Genomic DNA, 24,825 nt, shown 5'->3' on the forward strand with positions numbered 1-24,825 from the left:
GTATGAATAGACCACATTTTGAACTTTTGTTAGGTTGTTTTCCACTGTAACACTTAAAAACAAGTCATTATCCATTCCTTTTGTATACTGCATCTTCAGGATTTTTTAATTGATCTCCTTTTCTACAGCCAAGTGAACTGATGCCAAAACTGAAAGACATGGCAGCTACCATGGACGGATTCCATCGATCTTTTGAGTACATCCAGGATTATGTCAACATTTATGGTTTAAAGATTTGGCAAGAAGAAGTGTCCCGCATTATCAACTATAATGTGGAACAGGAGTGCAATAACTTCCTAAGAACAAAGGTACAGTGATGCTGGTTGATCAAGATTGTTACAGTTCATAAACGTCTTTAAATTTGGACATTCGTGCCACATGAGTGAATGTGTAATTAATTATGCATGCTCCATCCAGACAAAATTGAGATTGTCAACTTCATACGTTGGACATGTAGAAGGAAAAAAATTGGTGCTTTTTTTGGCTTGTTCAGAGATCCGGACACCACTATACAAAGCACTGTACACACACGAAGCAAAATAATGGTGCTTTCCCGAAAGATCTTTAAGTTTTGAGACTATTTTAAAATACAGTCGTAAAACAATAAAATCAAGAATAACCCTTCCTCTGCTCCCTACGCCCTGCCTGAAAAAACAAGAAATACTAATTGAAATGTAACGGAAAATAAACCAAACGAGCCTTGCCCTTATTTAACCCCCATATCCTAGAAGAATAGATAGGCTGCACTGGATACGGCTGCTACCTGATCATCGTGACAAAATCTGGAGATCTGCCGAGACCCCCCAGTTGTGAACATAGCTAGCAAAAGAGCAAATGCATACTCTGTATAAAAGCAGAAGATATAATCTTCTAATGTTACTTGTCCTTATTCATGCTAGCCCCATTCTTCCTTACCACTTCTCTTCGATCTCTCTTGTAGAGATTCCTGTTCACTGTTGTTTTTCAAGAAAAGCAAAATAATTCTCTGAAGCCAAATTGAAAGGGACCAAGGATAGAGTTGAAAATTTATTCTAAAATGTGTTTTTCAGATTCAAGACTGGCAAAGTATATACCAGTCCACCCATATTCCAATACCCAAATTCACTCCTGTGGATGAATCTATAACGTTTATTGGTCGGCTTTGCAGAGAAATACTGAGGATCACAGACCCAAAGTGAGTACCATATGTCTCAAACTGCATTATAGTTCATGCACTGCATTATTTGAATCCCCTTTTTGTAATGCTGACATATTTGCTCCCTTGTAATCAGTATACATTTTCCTTGGTAGTGATCTCTGCTGTTTAAATATTCAGAAGAAAGAACTTTCCCAAATCTATCCTGTACATTTTAAGATTAACCCAGGAACAATGCTTTAAAGTGTTACTTAAAAAAAAAAAAAAAAAAAAAAAAATCAGATGACACAGAGCCAGTAAGGGTGGCAGGATTTGGCATCGGAGAGAGTGCCCAGAGATCATCTGGTACCTATGGCCAGTTCATGTCTATTGTCTGTCTGAGTAACTTAACCTGTTACTTAGGTCTGTAGCACTTCCTGGGGGTACCCAGGGTTGTGAGTCACCTTGCTACCACCTGCTCTTAGCATGAGGAAGCCTTGTTTATGCCTCCTTTGGGTCAGTTCCCCAGCTCCATCAGCCTCTGGCGACACGAGCACTGCCTCCAGGCCTCCGCAGGCCCTGCTCTCTCCATACAGGTTAACAGTAGGTACACTCCAACCCCTGATTCTTCTGAGCATCTCCCCGGAGTGCCCAGCCACTTTTCCACTGGTTGCTGACAGAATTACCAGATCTTGTTTCCAAAGAAACAGTACAGCCTAGCTTACCAATTCCACTGTAGAACACAGCTCTGCTTGACGCACAGCCCTTAGATTTGTTTGTAGAGAAATTAAGTTTGTGTTTATTTAACCAAGAACAGAGATTCAAACGTTTAGTGAGCAGAAATACTGAAAACAAAGGATCACATGTAAAATAAAATCATAAAACGCATACTAGAGCCTAAACTTAACTAACAAGACACTGTCATGTCATATAGAGCAAAAGCTCACCCTAAATCCTTCCAGCATATTGACAGCCAGGCTTCTCTGTGATCTTCCGTTCATGAGACAAGTACTCTGACCTCTTACCTCCTCAGTGGAAAGCTGCAGAGTTTATCTCTGTCTCTGCAGTTATAGTCGAAAAATCCAGTTTCAGCACTTACAAACAAGATAGCCCCAGCTTCTTCTGTTTTCCTCGTTAGGATCTCCCCTGGAAATTCTGCAATCATGTGCTTAGCATTTTGCTCAGACTGTAAATAGGAATTCGTTGTAAAGTATATAATACTCAATTACATGTAGACAGACTATGGAGAAACATCGTCCGCATGAAATAAACCTGTTTCTCACCTTTTGGTTATCAGCCCCAAGCCACAGACCTTAAGAACATCATTTTCAGGGTGAGTGGGTGGGTGTGGGTGTGTATACTCACACAACTCCTTATCTATCATCCATACATACATTTCACAATTATTGAGGATCAGTGTGACGCAGGCTTTCACTAGAAACCTTACATGACATAGTTTAGTGAACTAGTATATAGATACCAGACCCAGGGGATCCATGTAACCCGTATGCACTTCTGTGCCCTCTGCTAATTGGCACCAAGAGGTTCCGGGGCACCAGGGCCTCTTAGAAACTGCACCTAGCACTTCTAAAAAAGTTGTTTTGTTTCTGAATTTTCTTTTAGAGTCACCGGTTACATTGACCAAATGAACACATGGTATGATATGAAAACTCATCAGGAAGTAACTAACAGTCGCCTCTTCTCAGAGATTCAAGACACTTTAGGCACTTTTGGTCTGAATGGTCTAGACAGACTGCTCTGTTTCATGATTGTGAAGGAGCTGCAGGTAACGTTTGAGCTTCCATTTTTAAGGAACATTCTGTCTTAGTGCTCAGTAATTTGTTTTAGTGGCCATTTGCCACTTAAAAACAAATACTGTTTGATCACTCTTGCCAGCCTTTTATAAGAAGAGTTTTTGTGTCAAACACATTTGAATCCAAACAGGTATTCTTCACAAAGGTAAAATCCTAGATATCAGATGGATGAAATGTCAAGAGTTGTTGCTTTGGTTTAAGTGCTGTTACAGTAGTTTACAGGTTAAATGGGTGAAGTGTGGGGAGTAAGTTCTAGAGGGGTATTGTTTTGGTGACCTGCTATAATTTAACGTTGACCTTGGGTCAGCCTCCGTTTTTCTTTTTCTTTTCTTTTTTCTTCAAAAAATTGGATTGTTTGTGCTTAGCTGAATGGTGTATTGTTTTTAATGAAATAAGTAAGGTGTCAATTCTACATAATCTTTTTCTGACCACATCCGTACTTGAAATCAAGTCCTTTTATTCAAATAACTCCAAAGCAGCTTAAATTAATACTTTGGTCTGGCAAAAAATGAATGAAACATTTTTAATGCATAAATGACATGGGTACTACTTTAAAAGCTAAATAAGGTAAACAAAAGGTTGGTTCTTCAAGTATTATTCACTAATGGGAGCAGCAGGTTGGTGTCCTAATACCAGTGAAGTAGAAAGATTAACCATGATATTCTTTAGCCTTGTGTCTGGGAAAATTTTCCTACCCTACTCTTCCTATAACAACACAATTGCTGTTAGAAAATGTTGATCTCATTGCTATAATCCCTATATTGTGCTGCTAAGATAAAGCATATTTTGTGTGTGTGTAATATCTGCTAATTTGTTTTTAGAATTTCCTCAGTATGTTTCAGAAAAATATACAAAGAGACAGAACTGTACAGGAAGCATTAAGATCTCTTATGAATGTGGTCAGCCCTCTCAAAGGAATTATAGGTAAGTGCCTCAGATGCAGGCTTCTGGAAAGCTAGTTATTATAGGATTTCTGAATGTACTTACTCAACGTTTCTTTGTTGCAGCAAATTCTAGCAAAATTTATTCTGCAGCAGTTGCCAAAACTCAGAAGATCTGGGCTGTATATCTTGATGCCATAATGAAGGTACATTTGTTATAACTTTTTTTTTTTACTTTTTTTTCCACTGCTGAGCACAGTGCGCTTCAGGAACTGTGGTATTTGTTATTGGGACATTACCCAGGGTACAGTCTGGACTGATAAATAGCTGTCCCCGTCAGTTCTCCAACCTGGGGTGCTTTTTACACTGCTTCGCTGTGAGAGCTACTACTCCTTGTCTACTCACACACAGCTTCCAGTATGTAAGTTACTCCCAGTTATACTTTGAGTGCTATAACCAGCCACTCATGCATTACATAGCAGAGCAACACCAGCAAATTCCCAGTCCCAGACATTCCCCATAATTTTATATTGCCTAGCTCTCTCCTTGATACAATAAAAGTTCATATAAAGCCCATCATTTTATTAATAGAAAATTATATGCACAAATCCTCTTATCCTAAATGGAGTTTCTCAGACACTTCAATCCCAAACGCACTGGTTTAGATAAAACAATAAAACAAGCTTATTAATTACAAAAGATAGATTTTAAGTGATTACAAGTAAGGAGACATAAAAATCAGAATTGGTTACATGAAAATAAAAGTAAAACTCGACTAATCCCTAATTTAACAAGGTAAGTGAATTCAAAGCAAAATTCATCACATTTCAGTATTCTTACTAGCTGAATTCCTTTCAGTCAGGATCCCTCCTCCAGTCCAGTGCTGCTTCCTTTGTTCAAGTGTTGTTGATGCCATGAGTAGAGAGAAATGGAGGAATCATTTGGGGCATCTGCTCCTCTTTCTTATAGCTTTTTCTCTTCTTTGAGAATCATCTCTAGCTGAGGTTCAGGAGACAAAGTCTGTGTGGACGGGAACCCTCAGCTGACTTTTTGTCACGTTGTATATTTTCACCCACATCCTCTTTCCTGCCAAAAAATGGCCACTTAACCAGGCGATGGTCAATTTGATTTTGTTGACACCTGGCTGATGCATTGGCTAACCTTTGTCTTTGGGAAACTGGTTTGTGGCTGCTCCCTCCAGCCTTGGAACAAATCTTGGTAATACCATATAGAGGAGTCTTATAACTTTACATACAGTGTTGCTGCACATATTATACCAGGACAATAATGATCAGCAAATTATGAGTTTTCAAATAAGACATACTTTGTGCAATATTTATCATAGTCTTGTAAAAGGGGTGAACACGGGTACAGACTGTCACAGTTACATATTTTAATGTAATGATTTTAGAAAAGTAGAATCGGCAGTTGTTCTGCCTCTTCCAGTGATTCTGTAGTGTATTACACGTTAAGCAGGACTGAGTCAAGTCAGTAATGGGATGGGAGTTCTCTAAGGAAAACCCAAGGTGCTGCCCAAAGTGGTGTTAGTGAATCTTTTTTCTTTGTTAGTATTTCCAAATCACATATCTGCATTGCTAGAGGTGCTGTGTTTCTGAAAGGCAAAACCTATACCTTGGCTGCTTGCCGTCATTAATGATCCCATGGCATTTTCTGCAAGAGGAGGGGTACTCAGCCCTGGTTTCTGGGCCAAATACCAACTTGAGCAATAACACTTTCTGGCTTAAAATGACTTCTTCAGCTTCAGGAATAAAGCAGGATCTCTCAGAACTGCTTTCATCACAATGGTGAAGCATTCGACAGTTTTCAAGTGCGTATACTTGCGGTTTGTTGTAGCTTTGTCCAGGGATCTCTTGATGGTATTCAAAAGCTTTTATGTTTGACCCACTAAACTCTAATAAGCACCTCTCTTTTCCCTGTCTTGCTGACTTTTATATGTCTGGGTGGGAGTTTTGCTAGTGTACATTTTACCGTAATCAATGACCCCATGACTCTATTATTAAATACATATGAGACTCAAACTGCAAATGACTTAAAAATCAATGAAGACTGCAGGAAACTAGAGGAGATTAAGTATTTGGGCAAGGAAATAAACAGCACAGATACAAAATGAGATGACATAAGCAACTAGTTGCATCCCTCACGTCACGGGTCTTTTCACTTTGTCCCCTTAATACTTTCTTTTGTCATATATCCAAGCAGTATACATGGCACAGGTCAAGGAGGGATCAGAATGAAGAGTACAGGAGGGGAGATGTGCTTTGAAACTCTTACTATATTGAGAAATGGCCCCTAGTATGAAAACACTTGAGAATCACTGGTTCAAATTTCTGTCTTAAACTACCCTCTAATGCAGCTGCTCTGGCCTATAGAAAGGCTGCTACATTTCACCTAGACGCAAGGTGCAACTTCATTGGTGGGCAGATGCTTGATTATAAAATAGTTTATCAGTTTGTAAAGGATTAAATCTCTCTGGAATAAGGCTTTATATAAATGTAAGTGGTTACTGTTAGACATGTTTTCTCTTTTTTTTTTTTTTTTTTTTTTTTTGAAAAGTCAAACATTGTTTTCACTACTTCCTTATTATTATTTTTCCTTTACAGGTTGGTCAGATGCAAATTTTAAGACGGCAAATTACCAATGAATTAAATTACTCCTGCAGGTTCGATTCCAAGCATTTGGCAGCCGCTCTGGAAAATCTCAATAAGTAAGAAGCAGAATGCTTTGATAGCATTATATGTGGCGGTGATTGCTGTTGTGAATTGAGCCAAATTTTAAAAAAAAAAAAAAAAATGGCAAAGTTTTGGCAGTTTCAGATTCAGATAACCATTGGCAAGTTCAGAAACAATAGTTGCTGCAACTAGCTGTTAATTTAAATGCCAATAAAAAGATAGTTTTTGAATATATTCAATATTTTGGATATATCTGAAATGCAAGTCAAATTTAGATAAGAGATAAAAACAGTGATGTAAAAATGTCACCATATTCTGTGCTTTGTTACTTCTTCTAATTCTGCAGATCCTGGCTGGTGCTAACACTGAAATACATGCCCTTAGTAAAAGGAGCATCTGAAAAACTGAGAGCAGTTTATTTTTCTTTGATTATTGCTTGTAACAATTTCCAAAGAGTCAATATCTGCAACTTTTTACTTTAATATGACCTATGTTTCTCAATTGCAGTATGACTTCAGGCTTGCCTATTATTATTATTAATATTATTTATTATTTTAACTGAACTATCCATTTATAATGAAATAGATAAACTTTATCTCTATCTTTTTGCCATTTTAGAGCAATCTTGGCTGACATTGAAGCCCATTATCAGAATCCATCATTGCCTTACCCTAAAGAAGACAACACACTTTTGTATGAAATCACAGCCTATCTGGAAGCAGCTGGCATTCATAACCCATTGAATAAGGTCTGATACATGCTATTGTGTGATATTAGCCAATACATACACTAAGTTCTGATACAAATAAGGTCTACGCTATTTTGGTTTCCTCGTGTAGCTTCTGTTGATCAGCATGTAAACACTGTGTGTTCCTTTTTCTTCCCAGATATATATAACTACAAAACGACTCCCATATTTCCCCACAGTCAACTTCCTATTTCTGATTGCCCAGCTGCCAAAACTTCAGTACAACAAAAATCTAGGTATTTATAAATTGTTACAAAAATACAGTTGGACTCTGTGTAAATGTAGATGTATTCAAGATATTCGGCTCTTGACTTAAAATGTATGGGCTAGATTTTTTGTTTTTATATATAGCACAAACCAGACCCTCTCTGGCCTCTCTATGTACAACTTCATTTATAACTTGCTGTTTAACTGCATTATGTAAATTGTGATGTAACAGGGGACCTCTTCGTAAATATTTAACAGTGATAATTGAATGTACAAGGCCAAACACATATAGGTAATATGCACAACCATCTGCTTCACCTAACGTGAGTAAAGTAATGCAGCAAATGTATTACTATCCATTAGCTACAGGGTTCTGCTAATGTGGCAGAGAACTTAGATACCAGAAGTACGTCCTAAATAGATGGGGAAGTAAGTTTTGAGATTTCATCTTGACTTTGTAACTCAGGAAAGCTTTTGAGCTGTGAGCCTGATCCAAACCCTATTTTAGTCAATGGAAAGGCTTCAGTTGACTTAATTGGGGTTTGGATTGGGCCCTACGGGGGGCGAGGGAAGGGTGCAGGAGAAAATAAGAATATGGCTCCTCATTCTTTAGATTTAGGTGGCCGTAAGCCCTGTATCTCCCCTCCTCCTAACCCCGTTTCTCTAAAAAGCTACACCCCAGTTAGAAACTTGCCTCTTTCAGGCTCTTCCTATTGGTTAGTTTAAAACTACCTAACTTGGGATCTAGTTCCTTGGAGTTGTATGACTGTTAACTAGAGTGAAAAGCCATGTCTCCAGCCCCGTATGAATTACAGGGTGGAGAGGGCCCTTCAGGATTTGGAGTGACTGGGGTTGGATTTGACAAGGTTGATCTGATGTCCCCAAACCCGGGGACCAACATATGAAAAGTAAAAACAGGATTAGCATGAAGCCTCTTGAGAATAATTCTTGTTTGGCTGTGATATAAAGGATGTTTTTGTGAAAATAGAGGGGAAAATGTGGTGTCTTCCTTTCAGGAATGGTGTGCAAAAAGCCAGCAGATCCAATTGACTGGCCCCCTTTAGTGCTTGGGCTCCTCACTCTGTTGAAACAGTTTCATTCACGATACACTGAACAATTTCTGGCTCTGATTGGTCAGTTTATTCGCTCAACAATGGAGCAGTGCACAAGGTATCTCTCTTTTCACATTTATTTTAATGTCCTTTTGTATAGGACTTTCAGTTTATTTGAACATTTTCTTTTTTTTTTAAGTCTGTAATTTGATTAGAATATGTTTAATCATATATTTAGGTGTCATGTCCTAGTCTCTCTTTTTGTGTTTGTGGTGATATCCCACAGCACACTGACCTACATGAATAAATATTATGTGGGAGGTTGGTATTTTTTTAACAAAACTTATCTTAGTTAGTCAAAAAGACAGTGTCCAGCTGCATGAGTTTCATTTGTGTGTGTGTGTGTGTGTGTGTGTGTGTGTGTGTGTGTGTGTGTGTGTGTGTGTTTTTGTGTATTATAGCCAGAAGATACCAGAAATGCCTGCTGATGTAGTGGGTGCCCTTATGTTCCTAGAAGATTATGTTCGTTATACAAAGTTACCAAGAAAGGTAAGTAAGAAAACTTGGATTCAGCATGGTGTTGGGAGAGCATTAAAATACACCATATCCTCAACTAGTGTAAACTGGCATCAGAACCGAAGGAAGTACATGGGTTTACACCAGCTGGGGATCTGGCCCATTATCTTCAAAGTATTCTACTGTTAGTCAAAAGCCCTGGCTGTAGATTTTTACTGCTTACATTTTCCAATCCTTACTTGTAATGGGAGCCTGTAATTGGGTGGTCAATACAATAGATGCTTTTCCTGTTATTGGGGACTAGCCTTCATGTGCATTTTTATCTGTCCTTTTTAAAAGGTTACTTAATCCTCAGAGCCCTTTATTAAAAGAGCTAATTTTGGTTTATGCAGATGTTATGAATAGTGGGGGTCATGCCTAGCAGTTTCACCACATCTGTTCACTCAGGTCCAGGGCATCTCTTTGTCGAGACTGACCAGTTAGGCATGTCAAACAAGTGTATCAAGTCTTCTTAAGTGCTCAGAATAAGGAATCTTAAAGGACATATAAAAGTGAAAAAAATCTTCTATCTGCGAATAGGTCACTGTGAAGCCTTTGTCCATACGATCCAGAAATTGCTTGATTAGCAACTCTGTGTGTCAGTCAAATTGCTTTATACCATTGCTCCCATCTCTGTCACATCATCCCCACCTTGAAGAGTCATTTAGCTACTATTTCAACTTTCTATGAAATTCAGGACAAGAATTTGCTTTCTGCTCATCCCATCTTCTAGTGATTGCATTTGTGAGGGACATGTTACATCTTTTAAAAAATAAATAAATAAAAAAATAAGACTGTGGTCATGGGATATTTTGCACTCTGAAATGAGGACAGATAAATTGGGTGATGTTTGGGTTCTAAATGGAGAGCCATGGGTTTGGGTGGTTTCTAAATTTGGCGAAACAAATTCTGCAGTAACAAATTTTACTTAAGACATTGAAGCCTCCTTCTCAGCCTCTTGATACCAATAAACTAAAGTTTCACATGAAAGGCAGCCATTACAATTTGGATTTATAAAGTTAACTTTGTAGTTTACTATGACTCCAATAATTTATTCATCGCATAATGCAGTTCTGCATCTCACTACAAGTTGTGTCTAATACCATTTGCTATAAACTGTAACACAAGTAACAAGTTGAAAAGTGCGGGGAAGTTGCTGTTTCTGGGAAAGGGCATTGCTAAGCAGTGCTCCTGAGTCAGAGATATAGAATATTCCTCTCCAGATTATCTCCTGTTGTTCCAGCCACTTTGCAATGCCTGGCTGGCATAGCCTGACCCAGATCTCCCTGATGTTGGGGCATGAGGTTGCAGAGCAGAGTGTGCCAGTGCTCTGCCAATTCTCAACTACAACAGACAGCTGGTATAAGTTAGAGCATCTCAGGGGATGTTCTAACGCAAACTGAAGCTAGTTACAGCTCCCTGAAACTGTACCCAAACTCATGTGCCAAGCAGATGTCTGTGGAGGAAAGAATCTGGGTCTCCAAGTGTGTGTGTATATATAGTAGAAACCCAGCTAGTCCACATTGATAACATTGAGCATTTACTTAGTGGGGGACCTACATGTAATATCCATGGGCAGCGTTGTTTGCTGTGTTCATGGCTGGATGTTGCTATGGAATATCTAACAGAGTTACTGTTCTCTGTTTCTTTAGGTTGTTGAAGCACATGTGCCTAATTTCATTTTTGATGAATTCAGAACAGTTCTGTAAATGCGGAAATAAGCATGAGCCTTCTTGCAATTACAAAACAAGTGAACTTGGAGAGGGCAGAGGAAGAAAATAATAGCACTTCAGAGCTATGTGTTTTCTGTGTCTAGGGAAATAACCACAAAGGTCTGAATAAAATGTAACTGTCAGCACTAGTCCATGTAACTAATCTTGTTTAAATCATGATATCATATGCAATTTCTATCACATCCAAGCAGCACACATTTTGTACTGCACATTATAAATGCTGTATGTAATTGTTTATGTACAAAATCGTTTAGTTTTATGTTCTAAAGAACTATTTGTGGAAGTTTGACTTTTGTATCACAAATAAAATAATATGGAAAGCAGTGGATTTGGATTTTTTCACGTATGATGAGTTCCCTACGCAGTACCATCTAGAAGATGAACACACATTGGAAGAGGATTTAGGCCTGGATTTAGGCCTTGCACGGCTAAAATCAGTGGTAGCTTTGTCCTTGACTTCAATGAGCAAAGGATCAGGTCCTCAAAGAAATAAACAGTCTATTAGTGAAGGTTCCTGACTTGCTCCAGCACTCCAGATGTCCACCTCCCTGGGAGTGCAGACCCAAAGATAGATTATGAAATTCGCCCCCTCCCTCAAGGTGAAGAGAGGTGTATACACTTCTTATTTCCCCCTGCCCCCTCTCCCCAATTAGAAATTACAGAAACTGGGTTCAATAATAAAACAAATTTTACTAACTATAAAAAGCAGATTAAGTGGTAAAAGGGGTAACAAATAAAACAAAGCAGATTACTAAGCAAATGAAATCAAAAACATGCACACTAAGCTAGTTTCACTAAAGAAATTGGTTACAAATAGTATTTCTCACCCTAGATATTGTTGCAGGCAATTTGCAAAGTTTCAGTGGGTTAGAATTCCAGTTATATTCCTTTTCAGACTATACCCCGTCTCAGTCTGGACTCTCCCCCCTTGCCTTCCTTTTTGCAGTCTCTCTTCTTGGGCAGACAGGCCATGGAGAGAAGTCCTGTCTGTCTTCTTCCCCTACCCCCCTTAAATAGGGTTTACATAAGGTGGGAATCCTTTGTCTCCCAAACTTGACACTTCCCCCCTTCCCTGGGAAAGTTGCAAGAAGTTCCAGGTAATGTTTTAGTATCAGGTGACAAGTAGGATCACAGTCCATGAGTCAGTGGCAGTATGGAGAGTCTGCAGGAAGGTCAAGCTTTTCACAGTCCTTGTCATTGCTGATGGGCCATCTGCCCTGTCTGGCTTTTCCATTTTTGTACCTGAAGTGTTAGCAGTGGATGTCACCCAAAGTAGCATAGTTGATATACAGATACATAATCAATATTCCTAACTTTGGATACAGAAATGATGCATACAAATTTTATAATCACGTTAAGTAAATCATATCCTTTTCAATGATATATCACATGAGCCATCTTGCATAAAGTACATCTGTTATGTCATTCGTATCGTAAGCATATTTTCATAAAGAATATGGAATGATACATCACAATTCCCCAGCAGATATTTTAAGTCTCAAATATTTGTTTTGTTTTAATTGATGATACAGTAAAAGCTTTTTTAACTGGCATGTCGGGGAAACGGGGGGGTGCTGGTAAATTAAAAATGCTGGTTAATGCAGAGGGAGGGGTTTGAAGTGTGGGGTAGGGGTGCAGGGCTGTGGTGTGGGAGGGGCTGTGGGGCACGGGTTCTGGGAGGGAATTTGAATCCAGGAGGGGCTCGGGGTGCCGGATGGGGGGCAGCGCTCCCTCCTGCAGCTCCCTGTCTCTGCTGCTCCTGGAGGAGGTGTGGCCAGGTGGCTCTGCAAGCAGGCACATTGCCTCCATCTGCAGGCACCACCCCCTGCAGCTCCCAAGGGGAGCACTTGGGGGGAGGGAAGGAGGCAGCGTGCCTGCAGAGCTGCCTAGCCGTGCCTCTGCCAGCAACAGCAGGGACAGGGAACTGCTTGCGGGAAGCCACCAGGTGAGCGCCTGAGCCCCTCCTGTGCCCCAATCCCCTTCCTCAAGCCCCCTCCCAGAGCACACCCTGCAGCCCCTCCCCAGCCCCCTGCCAGCCCCACACCAATCGCACTATAAATCGGACTTTCAGTGCAAATCAGAAATGCCATTTTATAGAGCTTGCCAGCTGGTGAAGTGCTGGATAAAAGAGCTTTTACTGTAGCTGTTAAGTAATAGACCACTGTTGATGATGTAGAAAATAATTTTAACAAAAAACATAAGACTTCAAAATCAACATTGCTTGTGAAAATAATGTGTTTTAAAAATTTGGTTTGTTTCTAGGTGGCCTCATTCTACTATCATTTATTCCTGTTTTATCCTAATACAATAGTATTGAAATCAGTGCAGTTAAAATGGTGCAAAATTGCTACAAGTGAGATCAGAATCAGTCCCAAGGTATTTTTAAAATATTTTCCACTTTAAACAATTATTTTTAAATGTGTAAAGAAGCAGTTGCAGTTATAGAAACATCAGCGGGCGTATAGATATATGGTCTTTGGAACAAGTGTCAGTTCCGTGAATGATAAGGTTTTTTGTTCTTGTTTCAGTAAACTTGAGGAATTGGGGTTTACATTCATTAGAATTGGTTTAACAAAATACTATTTTAAATGCCATGTTAAAAGCTGAGAAATGTTCTAAGTTTATAGTCTCCATATACTTTCTCAATAAAATTGTTCATAAAAAGAAAGTTAATAGTTCTCACTCAGGGTTACCTCAGCTATTGCAGTAATTTCCTAAATATAAGGGGAAAACTGTGCTATCCCAGACACCTTTTTGTGGCCACTGCTAACAAATGTTGAGTGGAGGATTGTGAATTCCAGTGGGGTTTGATTGTGGCAGTTAGGCACTTAAGTCCTTTTCTGAATCGAGCTCATTGTGGCTTAATGAATTGAATACAAAGCACTTGCATACACTCCAGAGATGGGATTAATTCAGTAACCATCCCTCAGTATTGTCATTGTGGTCAGAATTAAACTACCAATTCCATAAAGAGAGTACTGTAGCTGGTATTTGTAATATTTAAATGTTTTGTACATTAATTAATAGGGGCAGGATAGCCCTAGCGGGTAGGAACAAAACTACTTACATTTTCCAGTCATTAGTACTCGCCCTCTGGACTAATGTCCTCCTCACAATAATATCCAGCTGCTAGAGACCAAGCTTCTTGTGATGTCTGTGTAAATGCAGTACCTGCCAGAGGTTTGTGGCTTGACAGCATCAGAGTGTGAGAGGGATACCCCAGGTTGGTGAGATAGAGGTTTCAGTGGTCCCACAGTTTAGATTGCACTCTGCAGACCCCGTCATACCCACCCAAACAGAGGCACTGGAAGAGGGGGGCCATGGCCCTCCCACTTTTTGAAAGTGGATGGGCCTGCCCCTCCACTTTTCACCGAAGGCTCAACCCTCCTGCCCCTCCTCTTTCCCTCAAGGCCCTGCCCCCCAGCCAGGCTGGAAGTAGAGCCCGGCCTGGGAGCTTGGACAGCTGGAGGGAGCCGTGAACCCTCCACCAGCCCAGGGTGGGTGGGGGCCTGAGAGCAGGCCCTTTAGGTGCCTAACTGCCACAATCAAACCCCACTGGAATTCACAATCCTCCATTCAGCTACCGCCAAACACTGTAGGTGCCTAAGTGCCAAGCGAGTTTAAATTTTTACAGTAAAAGTTCCCAAGGCATCTATGTTCTGTCTCTAGGCATGCATACTGCAGCCCCATGCCAGGCATCCAGCTGTCTATGCTCCAGAATGATTCACAACCTGGGGGGAGGTAAATATACTAACTAACAGGCCTGTAGTTACCCAGATCACTTTTTTCCCTTTCTTAAAAAAAGGAACTATATTAGAATTCTCCAATCATACGGTACAACTCCTGAGTTTACAGATTCATTAAAAATTCTTGCTAATGGGCTTGCAATTTCAGGTGCCAATTCCTTTAATATTCTTGGATGAAGATTATCTGGGCCTCCGGATTTAGTCCCATTAAGCTGTTTGAGTTTCGCTTCTACCTCAGATATGGTAATATCTACCTCCATATCCTCATTCCCATTTGTCCTGCTACCATTATCCCTAAGATCCTCTTTAGCCTTATTAAAGACTGAGGAATTGGTTAAAGGGGAGACTACAACGGGTCCTACTGAAAGGTGAACTGTCAGGCTGGAGGGAGGTTACCAGTGGAGTTCCTCAAGGATCAGTTTGGGGACCAATCATATTCAATTTTTTTATTACTGACCTCGGCATAAAAGTGGGAGTGTGCTAATAAAGTCTGAAGATGATACAAAGCTGGGAGGTATTGTAAATTTAGAGAAGGACCAGGATATCATACAGGAGGATCTGGATGACCTTGTAAACTGGAGTAATAGTAATAGGATGAAATTTAATAGTGAGAAGTGTAAGGTTATGCATTTAGGGTTTAATAATAAGAATTTTTGTTATAAGCTGGGGACACATCAATTAGAAGTAACGGAGGAGGAGAAGAAGGACCTTGGAGTATTGGTTGATCATAGGATGACTATGAGCCGCCAATGTGATATGGCAGTGAAAAAAGCTAATGCGGTCTTGGGATGCATCAGGAGAGGTATTTCCAGTAGGGATAAGGTTTTAATACCATTATACAAGGCACTGGTGAGACCTCACCTGGAATACTGTGTGCAGTTCTTGTCTCCCATGTTTAAAAAGGATGAATTCAACCTGGAACAGGTACAGAGAAGGGCTACTAGGATGATCCAAGGAATGGAAAACTTGTCTTATGAAAGGAGACTCAAGGAGCTTGGCTTGTTTAGCCTAACTAAAAGAAGGTTGAGGGGAGATATGATTGCTCTCTCTAAATATATCAGAGGGATAAATACCGGAGAGGGAGAGGAATTATTTAAGCTCAGTACCAATGTGGACACAAGAACAAATGGATATAAACTGGCCACCAGGAAGTTTAGACTTGAAATTAGATGAAGGTTTCTAACCATCAGAGGAGTGAAGTTTTGGAATAGCCTTCCAAGGGAAGCAGTGGAGGCAAAAGATCTATCTGGCTTTAAGATTAAACTCAATAAGTTTATGGAGGAGATGGTATGATGGGATAACATGATTTTGGTAATGAATTGATCTTTAAATATTCATGGTAAATAGGCCTAATGGCCTGTGATGGGATATTAGATGGGTGGGATCTGAGTTACCCAGGAATGAATTTTCTGTAGTATCTGGCTGGTGAATCTTGCCCATATGCTCAGGGTTTAGCTGATCGCCGTATTTGGGGTCAGGAAGGAATTTTCCTCCAGGGCAGATTGGAAGAGGCCCTGGAGGTTTTTCGCCTTCCTCTGTAGCATGGGGCACAGGTCACTTGCTGGAGGATTCTCTGCTCCTTAAAGACTTTAAACCACGATTTGAGGACTTCAATAGCTCAGACATAGGTGAGGTTTTTCACAGGAGTGGGTGGGTGAGACTCTGTGGCCTGCGTTGTGCAGGAGATTGGACTAGATGATCAGAATGGTCCCTTCTGACTTTAGTATCTATGTATCTATGTAAATATTCCTTTGCCTGTGGGGCCCAATCCAGGAAGAATAACTGAGTTACATACATGATTCTTCAACCACTCATGAACCATCAATAGGGAAGTTCCAGCCAATTCCCCATAGCTCCCCAGCCTTGCACCCCAGAACTGTACCATCTAACACTGGTTAGAAGCCTGACCAGTGTACGCTCATTACCCAGTCCCCTCCTCCCTGAATGTGGAGAGAACACACAGTAGGCTTTGTAAACTGAGCTGAGTTTTCCCAAGCACTTCAGCCAAAACACACTGTTTTAGATAAGCTATAAAACAGATTTATTAACTACAGAAAGATAGATTTTAAGTGATTATAAGTAGCAGGCATAGAAGTCAGAGTTGATTATCTAAGAGATAGGTAGATTGATGAGATAGGATAGAATGGATTTCCAGTTGAAAGATTATTCTTCATTCAGATTACATTGCTAGGAAGAATTTCATAATATTTAACCCACAATTTATTTTTGTTCAGGTTCATCCCATTATTCCTACTTAAATGCCTTTTAACACCCTATCAAATTTCTTTCCCTTCTTGGCGTTTGCACCTTTCATAAATTAATGCATGGTTGCCATATGCGCCATCAGTTTTTGTGCTGATTACACACTCTGAATACTGAACCAGCTTTGTGATATAATCTGTGACATCATAGTTAACTCATGCACTTCCTATTGCAAGAGAGTGAGACCATGATAGAATTTTTGTTCAGGTGAGATCTATATCTCTCATACTCAGAATTCTCCTATTTATATTCATAGTATCATCTCTAGGTTTGTGCCTAATTTCAAGTCACACTCTCTACCCCCCCCCCAAAAAAACAAAAAAAACCATGAGAGATTCAGAAGTTCAACTCAAACACAAAATTGATTTTTCTCTTCTCGTATTCAGTATTCCTTTAAAGAGCATTTATCATCTCATTGATTAAAATCAATTATCAGTATGGTATGTTAATTATCTCTATAATGCTCAAATTGAAGAATTTAGATATGTCCAGTTTTTCCTCATTGAAATGTATAAATGTAATTTAATTAGCCGACCAAAGTGACCCTAAGCTCAACTCAACACCATTCGCCATCCCAGATCTCATCTCTGACCCTTTCCATGTTGTTATTGCTATGGTTGGGTCTGAGACCCTGACTGGTCTTCACCACTCTGACAGCCATAGCCTTTTCTATGAGTTGGGAGAAACTCCCCCTCGTAAGCTTGGACATTTTAATTGGCAGAGGCTGTCAGTTTGTCCTGAGTCTGAGACTGATCCGCTGCTCAGTGAAGTCAATAGCAGAATTTCCATTGATCTCACTGGGGAATTATAGAACTGGAAGGGACTTTGAGAGGTCACTCAAGGCAGGACTAAGTATTATCTAGACCATCCCTGACAGGTATTTGTCCAGTGGATGTGGCTGATTGTTAAAATATGCTTCCTAGCATCTACACACACATATCTCCCCTCTCCCCCAGAATGTCCCCTCTCACTAGTCCTACAAACTCCTAAGGTTGAAGACAATATAACAGAGACTCATGAAAATGCACTCCAGCTGTTAAGCAAAGGTTTACGCAAGAAGCTTGGCTTCTAGTAGCTGGCAAGCTGGATATTATTGTGAGGAGGAGATTAGTATCAGCTACACCAGCAGGTGAGTACATTTCTATCCAAGTCTCTCACTCGGGAATGGGTCGTTGGGGAGGAGGTCTCCTCAAGCACTCTTACAAGACTATGGCAGTTCCAGGGCACAGACTCAGCTTCACCCACAAATGTTGAGATAGGCAAAATATATGATGTTGAAGAGAAAAAGGAACATTTCAGAACCTTCCAAAGAGTCACTCTGGGCTCATTTCCAGAACAGCACTGGATTGGGGAGGGCTTTCAGGTTAATCTGCTCCGATTCATTCCTTCCTGATATGAATCTGCATTTGCTAGCACACAGTGAAATTCTGTTTTCATGGCAACACCTGAAAGGACATAAATTGTAGCGAGTAGCTGTCTCTAGGAATTTAGTCAATGCTGCCATGGAAACCAACTTTGCTATGTTTTGGAGAAAACCTCCTAACTTCCCTTTTCCTGTTTTCATCTTTGGCCTTCCTGACATGCACCAAGACTCCTCCAGCATCCAGTGCCTTCTCCAGAGTCTACACCCAGCATGTCCCTACATCCAGTGCTGGCTCCTTCAGGCTTTCTTCCCCTCTTCCCATACCCAACACTTCCAATGGCAGCCATCTTGCCCAAGACACCACTAGAGTTAATAAGGCTGGGAACAGTCCTCCTATAGACTCTTGGAGTTGGGAGAATTTAGAGAAACTCCTACCTGTTGAGTTTCACTCAGCTGAGCAATGACTGTGTCTCCTGGAGTCCTTAGCATTGTTAACTTGCTCCCCTATGCCCAACCAGGGTCCCAGCACCACAAATTAGCCTTTCTCTTGCTCCCTACAGCCTATGTCTGCCCTTCTTTAGCTAATTTTTTAAAACATTTCTTGATTTTGCATTTAGGAAGATGCTTTGAATACAAACAGGGATACCAGGCCCTCTGGAAGGAACACTGGCCGGTAGCAAACTGAGTGCTTGGGCTATCCATGCCAATGAGTCAGTTATAGAATTGGTTCCATTTCCTGTGCAACATTTGTGAGAAAAACTCCTCTTTGAAATTTGTCAGATGGAAAATTTCCCCCCAAATTTTTTCTAAATCAAATGAAACACATATTTTCATTTTGTTTTGACGTCAAATGATTTCTTTCCATTTTGAAAACCAAAAAAATAGTTTTCTATTTTCAGGGTTCCCCCTTGCCCCCCCTTTCTTTCCCATTTTTTTCTTTCCCTCTTTTTCCCCCACCCCTCTGGAAAAGGCTAAAAAGGATGATTGTGACGAGAAGCCCCGTCTTCACACTATTGGTCTCTAACTGGGAAAAGTTGTGACAGTGAGAATGTGTAGGAAAAAATAGGAAACAAGAATATTATTTCCGGCAAGGGAGAAACAGGAACAGTTTTGGTCGAAAAATATTCAACCAATCCTATTCTCTTTGAAAGTGTCCTGCATGGACTTTCTGGCATTGACGGCATAGAGCACCCCCTCTGAAGATCTCTAGTCTGACAGTGTGTGGGGGAGACTGGGAGGATATTTTTTAAGACACAATCGCACCATCTTCTCATTTACACCTCCCCTAAGCCAAATACCTGCAGCCCAGTATCTCTCTGTCCTTAAAGTCTTTTGATTTGTTAACAATTACTACTTTATCTAAGCAGGATCAAAGTTTGGTTAATAGGCAGTGCAGTTGTAGCCATGTTGGTTCCAGGATATTAGCGCAACAAGGTGAGTGAGGTGATATCTTTTATTTGGCCAACTTCTGTTGGTCAGAGAAACAAGCTTTCGAGCCACACACAGCTGGAACAGATTATTTAGCATAAGTAGTTAACATATATATTCTAAGGGACCATTCCAGTCTATACATGGAAGAACACATAGGAAAAGGAAGGGATTCCTTATTGTATCTGTAACCTTTCTGCCAGGTGGAGCTGGCAGCAACCAGGGCTGGGTTCAATGTCTAGGGGTTCCTTTTCAACAATACAACACAGCAAATGGCTTGAGCCCCCACCCACTAACCTGGAACAATTATACACCACCCCATGGGCGCCTTTAGAGACAATTCTTCCACTTTCACAAGCACAGAGCCTGAGTGTAGAAAATAAATTTTTAATAAAAGGAGGGAATTTGGGAAAACACCACAAGCAGGCTTCATCAACATAAAATCGTGAACAAAAGGCTCACCCCAGTGTCCTTTTGCCTCAGGTTCTTAAGTCCAGCAACCAAAAGTTTCTTTAATATGCCCTTCCCTTCCTTGCACCCCACTCACAGTTGTCCTCTGCCAATGCAGACCCATAGTTCAGAGATGCAGCTGCAGAGTTCACTTCCCACCCTGGCTGGGGGCGGGAAGCACCTGGCTTGCCCTGCTGTCAGAGCCCTTAACTCACCACTCCACTTGCTGCCCTGCTCTGCCCACCACTCTGGAACGTCTTGAGGGCCCACGGCTTAACACAGCTCTTGCTGAGTTCAGCTGTTAGCAAGTCACTCCGAATGCACAGTTTCTTGTATCAGAGACACTGTCCCAAAGCAGGTTACTGAATATCAGTGATTTCAGCAATGTGACATACAACAAGATTCTAAATTGATGCTTAATCAGCTCGGTTATTGCACAGTGGAGAAAAGAAGGGTCAAATGGTGTCTAGGCCCTTCACGCAAGAGCGCTCATGCAGACCCTGTTTACATATCCGAGTGAGTAGAATTCACTTGTCCTTATTGGTGTCTGTATCATCAAAGAGACTGAATCCTCTTGTCTAGAGACTTCTTAATGAGATAGACAACATGGTGAAAATAGATCCGCGAACAATAGATCATTAGTAAGGCTATGTTTTAGTCACAGGTATTTTTACTAAAAGTCATGGACAGGTCACTAGCAGTAAACAAAAATTCATGGCCCATAACCCATGCATGACTTGTACTACATACTCCAAACTAAAACCTGGGCCAAGAGGCTGCGGGTGCTCTGGGGCGGGCAGTCTGGAGGTGCTGCGGGTGCTGGCGGGGGGAAGGGTTGAGGGAGACTAGCAGGCTTCCTCCCTGGCTCCAACCGGCATCTCCCTGCAGCTCCTAGGAGGGAGGGAAGGCCAGGGGGGCTCCCCACACTATCCCCATCATGACCTCCGGCTCCGCAGCTCCCATTGGCTGCAGGTGTGGGCAGCATGTGGAGCCCCTTGGCCCCTCTGCCGAGGAATAGAAGGGACATACAGGCCACATCCGGGGAGCCCTTTGATGTAAACGTCACCCCAAACCACAGCCCTGAGCCCCCTCACACATCCAAATGCCCAAGCAGCGGCTGGCTTAGCTGGCTCCAGGGCTGCCTGATCTGCTCAGGTAGTCCCGGAGCTAGCCACATTGGCCATTGCAGAAGTCACAAAACCTTAATCATTGCAAATAAAATGATGCTCTTTATTTTCTATACACGAGTACGAAAGAAGAGCTTCATGAAAATTGTTTCGGGTAGAAATTGGCAGGCCCCAGAAATAGTCAGGAATACTGGTAAAAAAACTGGGGATAAAAGTAAATATCTGAAAGAAAATACAATTCTTTCAGAGATAAATAATGGAACGAGTTGATAGAGATGTAGTGTCTAGTCTGATTTTTCATGAACCTCCTGATACTTTGGGCCTTCCGACACCTGGCCCTTTATTTTCCTCTTTGATTTCAAACTGAATGAACCCTCATTCTTTTGTGATGACATCACATCCTTCCCCCAGCCCCCACAGCCAATTTTTCACAATCTTTTCCTTTTTTTACATTTAACCAGATTTCATGACAGTTTTAAGCTTTGGAAAAGAAACGTTGAAAAATTCCCAGATTTTCCCACTCAGACTGTGTTTCCTTCCCTTGCTCTGCTCAAGAAGAGCAAGACACTCTTCCACAGCAGAAAGCAGCTGCCCCAGAACAGCACTCTCTGTCATTGTCATGCTCAGAAATAAACACTACAGCTCCTCATCGTGGTTAGCAAGACCAGGCTAACATGTTTGAGATGTATCAGAGACACTGTCCCAAAGCAGGTTACTGAATATCAGTGATTTCAGCAATGTGACATACAACAAGATTCTAAATTGATGCTTAATCAGCTCGGTTATTGCACAGTGGAGAAAAGAAGGGTCAAATGGTGACCTAAACTGGCCACAACTACGGCATCCAACGTAGCTCTGTTTGCCCAGGACATTAAACTCAATCAGAAACCGGAGCTGCTACGTATTACCTGTCCCGCTCATCTGATTAATATTGCGCTGTCAGCATCTTCTCCTACAGCAGAAATGAAAGAAGTTAAACCTTGCATTATTGGATTCGGGGCCATTTCCGAGCATGCAAACAATTTGAAGGTTTTGTTTTATGCAGCGCGAGACGAGTGCAGCTCTCACCCCCGTTGTGCCACATCGGGAGATGAGCTTGTATTTTCCTGTCCGTCATGTAAATACTGCCTGGACTGTGCTAATACCTCTCCTCAGTCATCCGGAGTTTGTTGGTTTGAAAGCAGAAACTCTGAAGAGGCAGGCAAATAACCAGAATGACTGCCAGATTCTGCGCACCAAGGTAATATTCATCGTTGAAAACGTGGAATCGCTGTGTGGCACACAGAAAACACTGGAGTTTCGCCGACTACTGCCAACACCTTTGCCAATAGAGACGTTTACTGCATCCCGACAACCAAAATCTCAGCTGAAGTGAGCACAAAAGCTGAAGGAGAAGCTCACAGTAAGAAAACCCAGCTGTTTCTGGAAATCCTTCTGAGCCCGGCACACAAGAAAGCCGAAAAAGCATTCCAAACCTTCAACACAATGCTCAGCGAGAAATGGGAGACGACCCTGATCCGCAATCTCAAACCCCAAAGTGTTTGGTGCTGAAGATTCTTTTTGGAATCCAGCTGTTTCACCCCCTTCTTCAAGGTGAATTTTGCAGCAGACTACTACCGTTATGCCAGAGTGGTTCTACCATTTGCCACTAAAGATGACCTTTCATATCTGAAAGGGGAATTTACTACTTCAGGAATTTGCCTCGCCCTGACAATGCAAAAGTGGGTGTGCTGGCTTTTTGGAACAGTCATCAAGACATACTTCCCAACTTCAGCAAAGTGGCACAGCAAGCTTTGAGTGTACCTCTTATCTATGGATGCAGAGTGCATATTTTCAAAGATGGACTACCTCCAAGCCAGGATGAAGCTCAGCTTGAGTGAGGATATCTTGAAGATAATTACGTAAGCGTACGCAAACCATGATTTCTGGGAAAATGCCTATCACTGAGAGAAACAAAAATGGACCTTTGAACAATAAAAGCAAGTGTCCATTACACTGCTATAAAATGTTTGTATTGCAAAAGTTTCATAGTTTTCCCCTATCTTCCCCCAATCCCCAATTTTTCACAATCTTCTCCTTTTTTTCTATTGAACCAGATTCCATGCCACTTTTAAGCTTTGGAAAATAAACACTGAATGAAAAATTCCCAGATGTTCGTTTTAGAAATAAAAACGGAAAATACAGAACACTACTTAAAAGCAAGGCTATAGAGCCATAGGCTTTCCATTCAACCGGACCAGAGTCCAGATATTTCCTGTCAAAACTTCAAATCACTATTCACCTGGATGAAAGTGGCTCGGCAGTGTGTAACCTAGACTAGGTGACAGGTTCTAGGTTTCTCAGAGAGCAAGAATGGTGGGAATACTGGCTACTATCCTGCTGATCTCAGCTTTGCCACGCGGGAAAAGACAAAATCTTCCCAAGCACCGGTGGTGCCGGCAGGGAAGCGTCATCCATTTGTTCCAGTGTGAAGGACAATAGGCAGGTGCTGTGGGAGGAAGAATGGTCAGACCACGTGAAGGAGTCCGAAATAGCTATTCAGATGACGTAGAACAAGCAAAAGTAAAAAGACAATCTTTTGATGGTAAACCCGCTGACTGCAGAGACTAGGAGCAAGGACATAACGGAGACACAGTATGCACACAAAGAAAGCCCTTCTCGAAAGCCTGCTGAGAGATACAGCCCAGTCATACCACACCTGAAAGCACATGGAGCATTTCACTGCTGAAAGTTCAGCACCCAAAACCCCCCAGGGGCACAGCTCCCAGCAGCCCCAGCCAAGCTTGTCTTCATACCCAACAACAGGACAAGTTCAAAGCTAACCACTCAGACTGTGTTTCCTTCCCTTGCTCTGCACAGGAAGAGCAAGACACTCTTCCACAGCAGAAAGCAGCTGCCCCAGAACAGCACTCTCGGCCATCGTCATGCTCAGAAAGAAACACTACAGCTCCTTATCGTGGTTAGCGAGATCAGGCTTTTACAGCCACCCTTCTCCAGTCACCAACTAGAGAAATGACCCCTGAAAGCATAGCCTTAAGCAACACCTACCCTGCCAGGCACAGACCATTCCGGCGCATTCTCCTCTACCTGATGGTTGCTACAATTTGGCCTTCACCAGACAGAGAGCACTACGAGAAGCCCCACGTGAGCAGACCCTGGCACTCAACTCTGCCCTCCATGGCTCCCTTCCATAGGCTGCCATAAGTTAGCAGGCTTATTTATTAAAATAGTTCATGTGTGACTGATTTACACCCGTTTATCAAACCACTCAAGATTGTTTTCAGGTACTTATTTTTCTAAACACTAACACTAACAGTTGTGTTCAGGTGAACACGGTGGAGCACTGATTCTTTTCCCAAGAAACAAGGACTGACTTGGAAGATTGCATCATTTTGCAAGTATGGGATGAGAATGAGTAATTGCAAAACTTTCGTATGCTGACAGCCTTTTTCCTGGAACTGGTATGGAGCTTGCCCCAGCCCTGCACTACAGTGACACCAAAATGACACTATGTGCTCATAGTGGAGAAGCAAGTGGTGATTACTGCATGGAAGCTTGCAACATCAGACTGGTACCTGTCAGTGGGGAATCATTTGGAGTCAGGAAATCTAATGTTGGGGTTGCTGTGATCCAATAATTCATGGCCATTAATTGC

At 41.5% G+C, this 24,825-nt stretch overlaps 1 protein-coding gene, 1 non-coding gene and 1 pseudogene across 5 annotated transcripts in view; 1 reads left to right on the top strand and 2 right to left on the bottom strand.

The window, feature by feature from the left end:
* The window catches only part of WASHC5 (WASH complex subunit 5), a 35,840-nt gene extending 24,723 nt beyond the window's left edge, over window positions 1-11,117 (top strand). For all 4 annotated transcript variants that reach the window (XM_038388459.2, XM_038388463.2, XM_043507355.1 and 1 more), the window contains 11 exons: window positions 129-308; window positions 1,050-1,174; window positions 2,738-2,900; window positions 3,750-3,852; window positions 3,936-4,015; window positions 6,431-6,534; window positions 7,118-7,247; window positions 7,387-7,483; window positions 8,471-8,624; window positions 8,968-9,055; window positions 10,714-11,117. In XM_038388459.2, the coding sequence (XP_038244387.1) occupies window positions 129-308; window positions 1,050-1,174; window positions 2,738-2,900; window positions 3,750-3,852; window positions 3,936-4,015; window positions 6,431-6,534; window positions 7,118-7,247; window positions 7,387-7,483; window positions 8,471-8,624; window positions 8,968-9,055; window positions 10,714-10,770 (1,281 nt within the window). In that variant the 3' untranslated portion in view covers window positions 10,771-11,117. The remainder of the gene's footprint in view (window positions 1-128; window positions 309-1,049; window positions 1,175-2,737; window positions 2,901-3,749; window positions 3,853-3,935; window positions 4,016-6,430; window positions 6,535-7,117; window positions 7,248-7,386; window positions 7,484-8,470; window positions 8,625-8,967; window positions 9,056-10,713) is intronic.
* Window positions 11,118-21,686: 10,569 nt separating this feature from the next.
* Window positions 21,687-21,874, bottom strand: LOC119852393 (annotated as a pseudogene).
* A 2,117-nt stretch (window positions 21,875-23,991) lies between these two features.
* LOC119852388 lies at window positions 23,992-24,205 on the bottom strand. The gene has a single exon (XR_005291640.1). It is a non-coding gene; the product is annotated as a small nucleolar RNA U3 (small nucleolar RNA).
* Window positions 24,206-24,825: the final 620 nt, after the last annotated feature.

The sequence above is a fragment of the Dermochelys coriacea genome, chromosome 2, assembly GCF_009764565.3.
Source record: "Dermochelys coriacea isolate rDerCor1 chromosome 2, rDerCor1.pri.v4, whole genome shotgun sequence".
Lineage (NCBI taxonomy): Eukaryota > Metazoa > Chordata > Testudines > Dermochelyidae > Dermochelys > Dermochelys coriacea.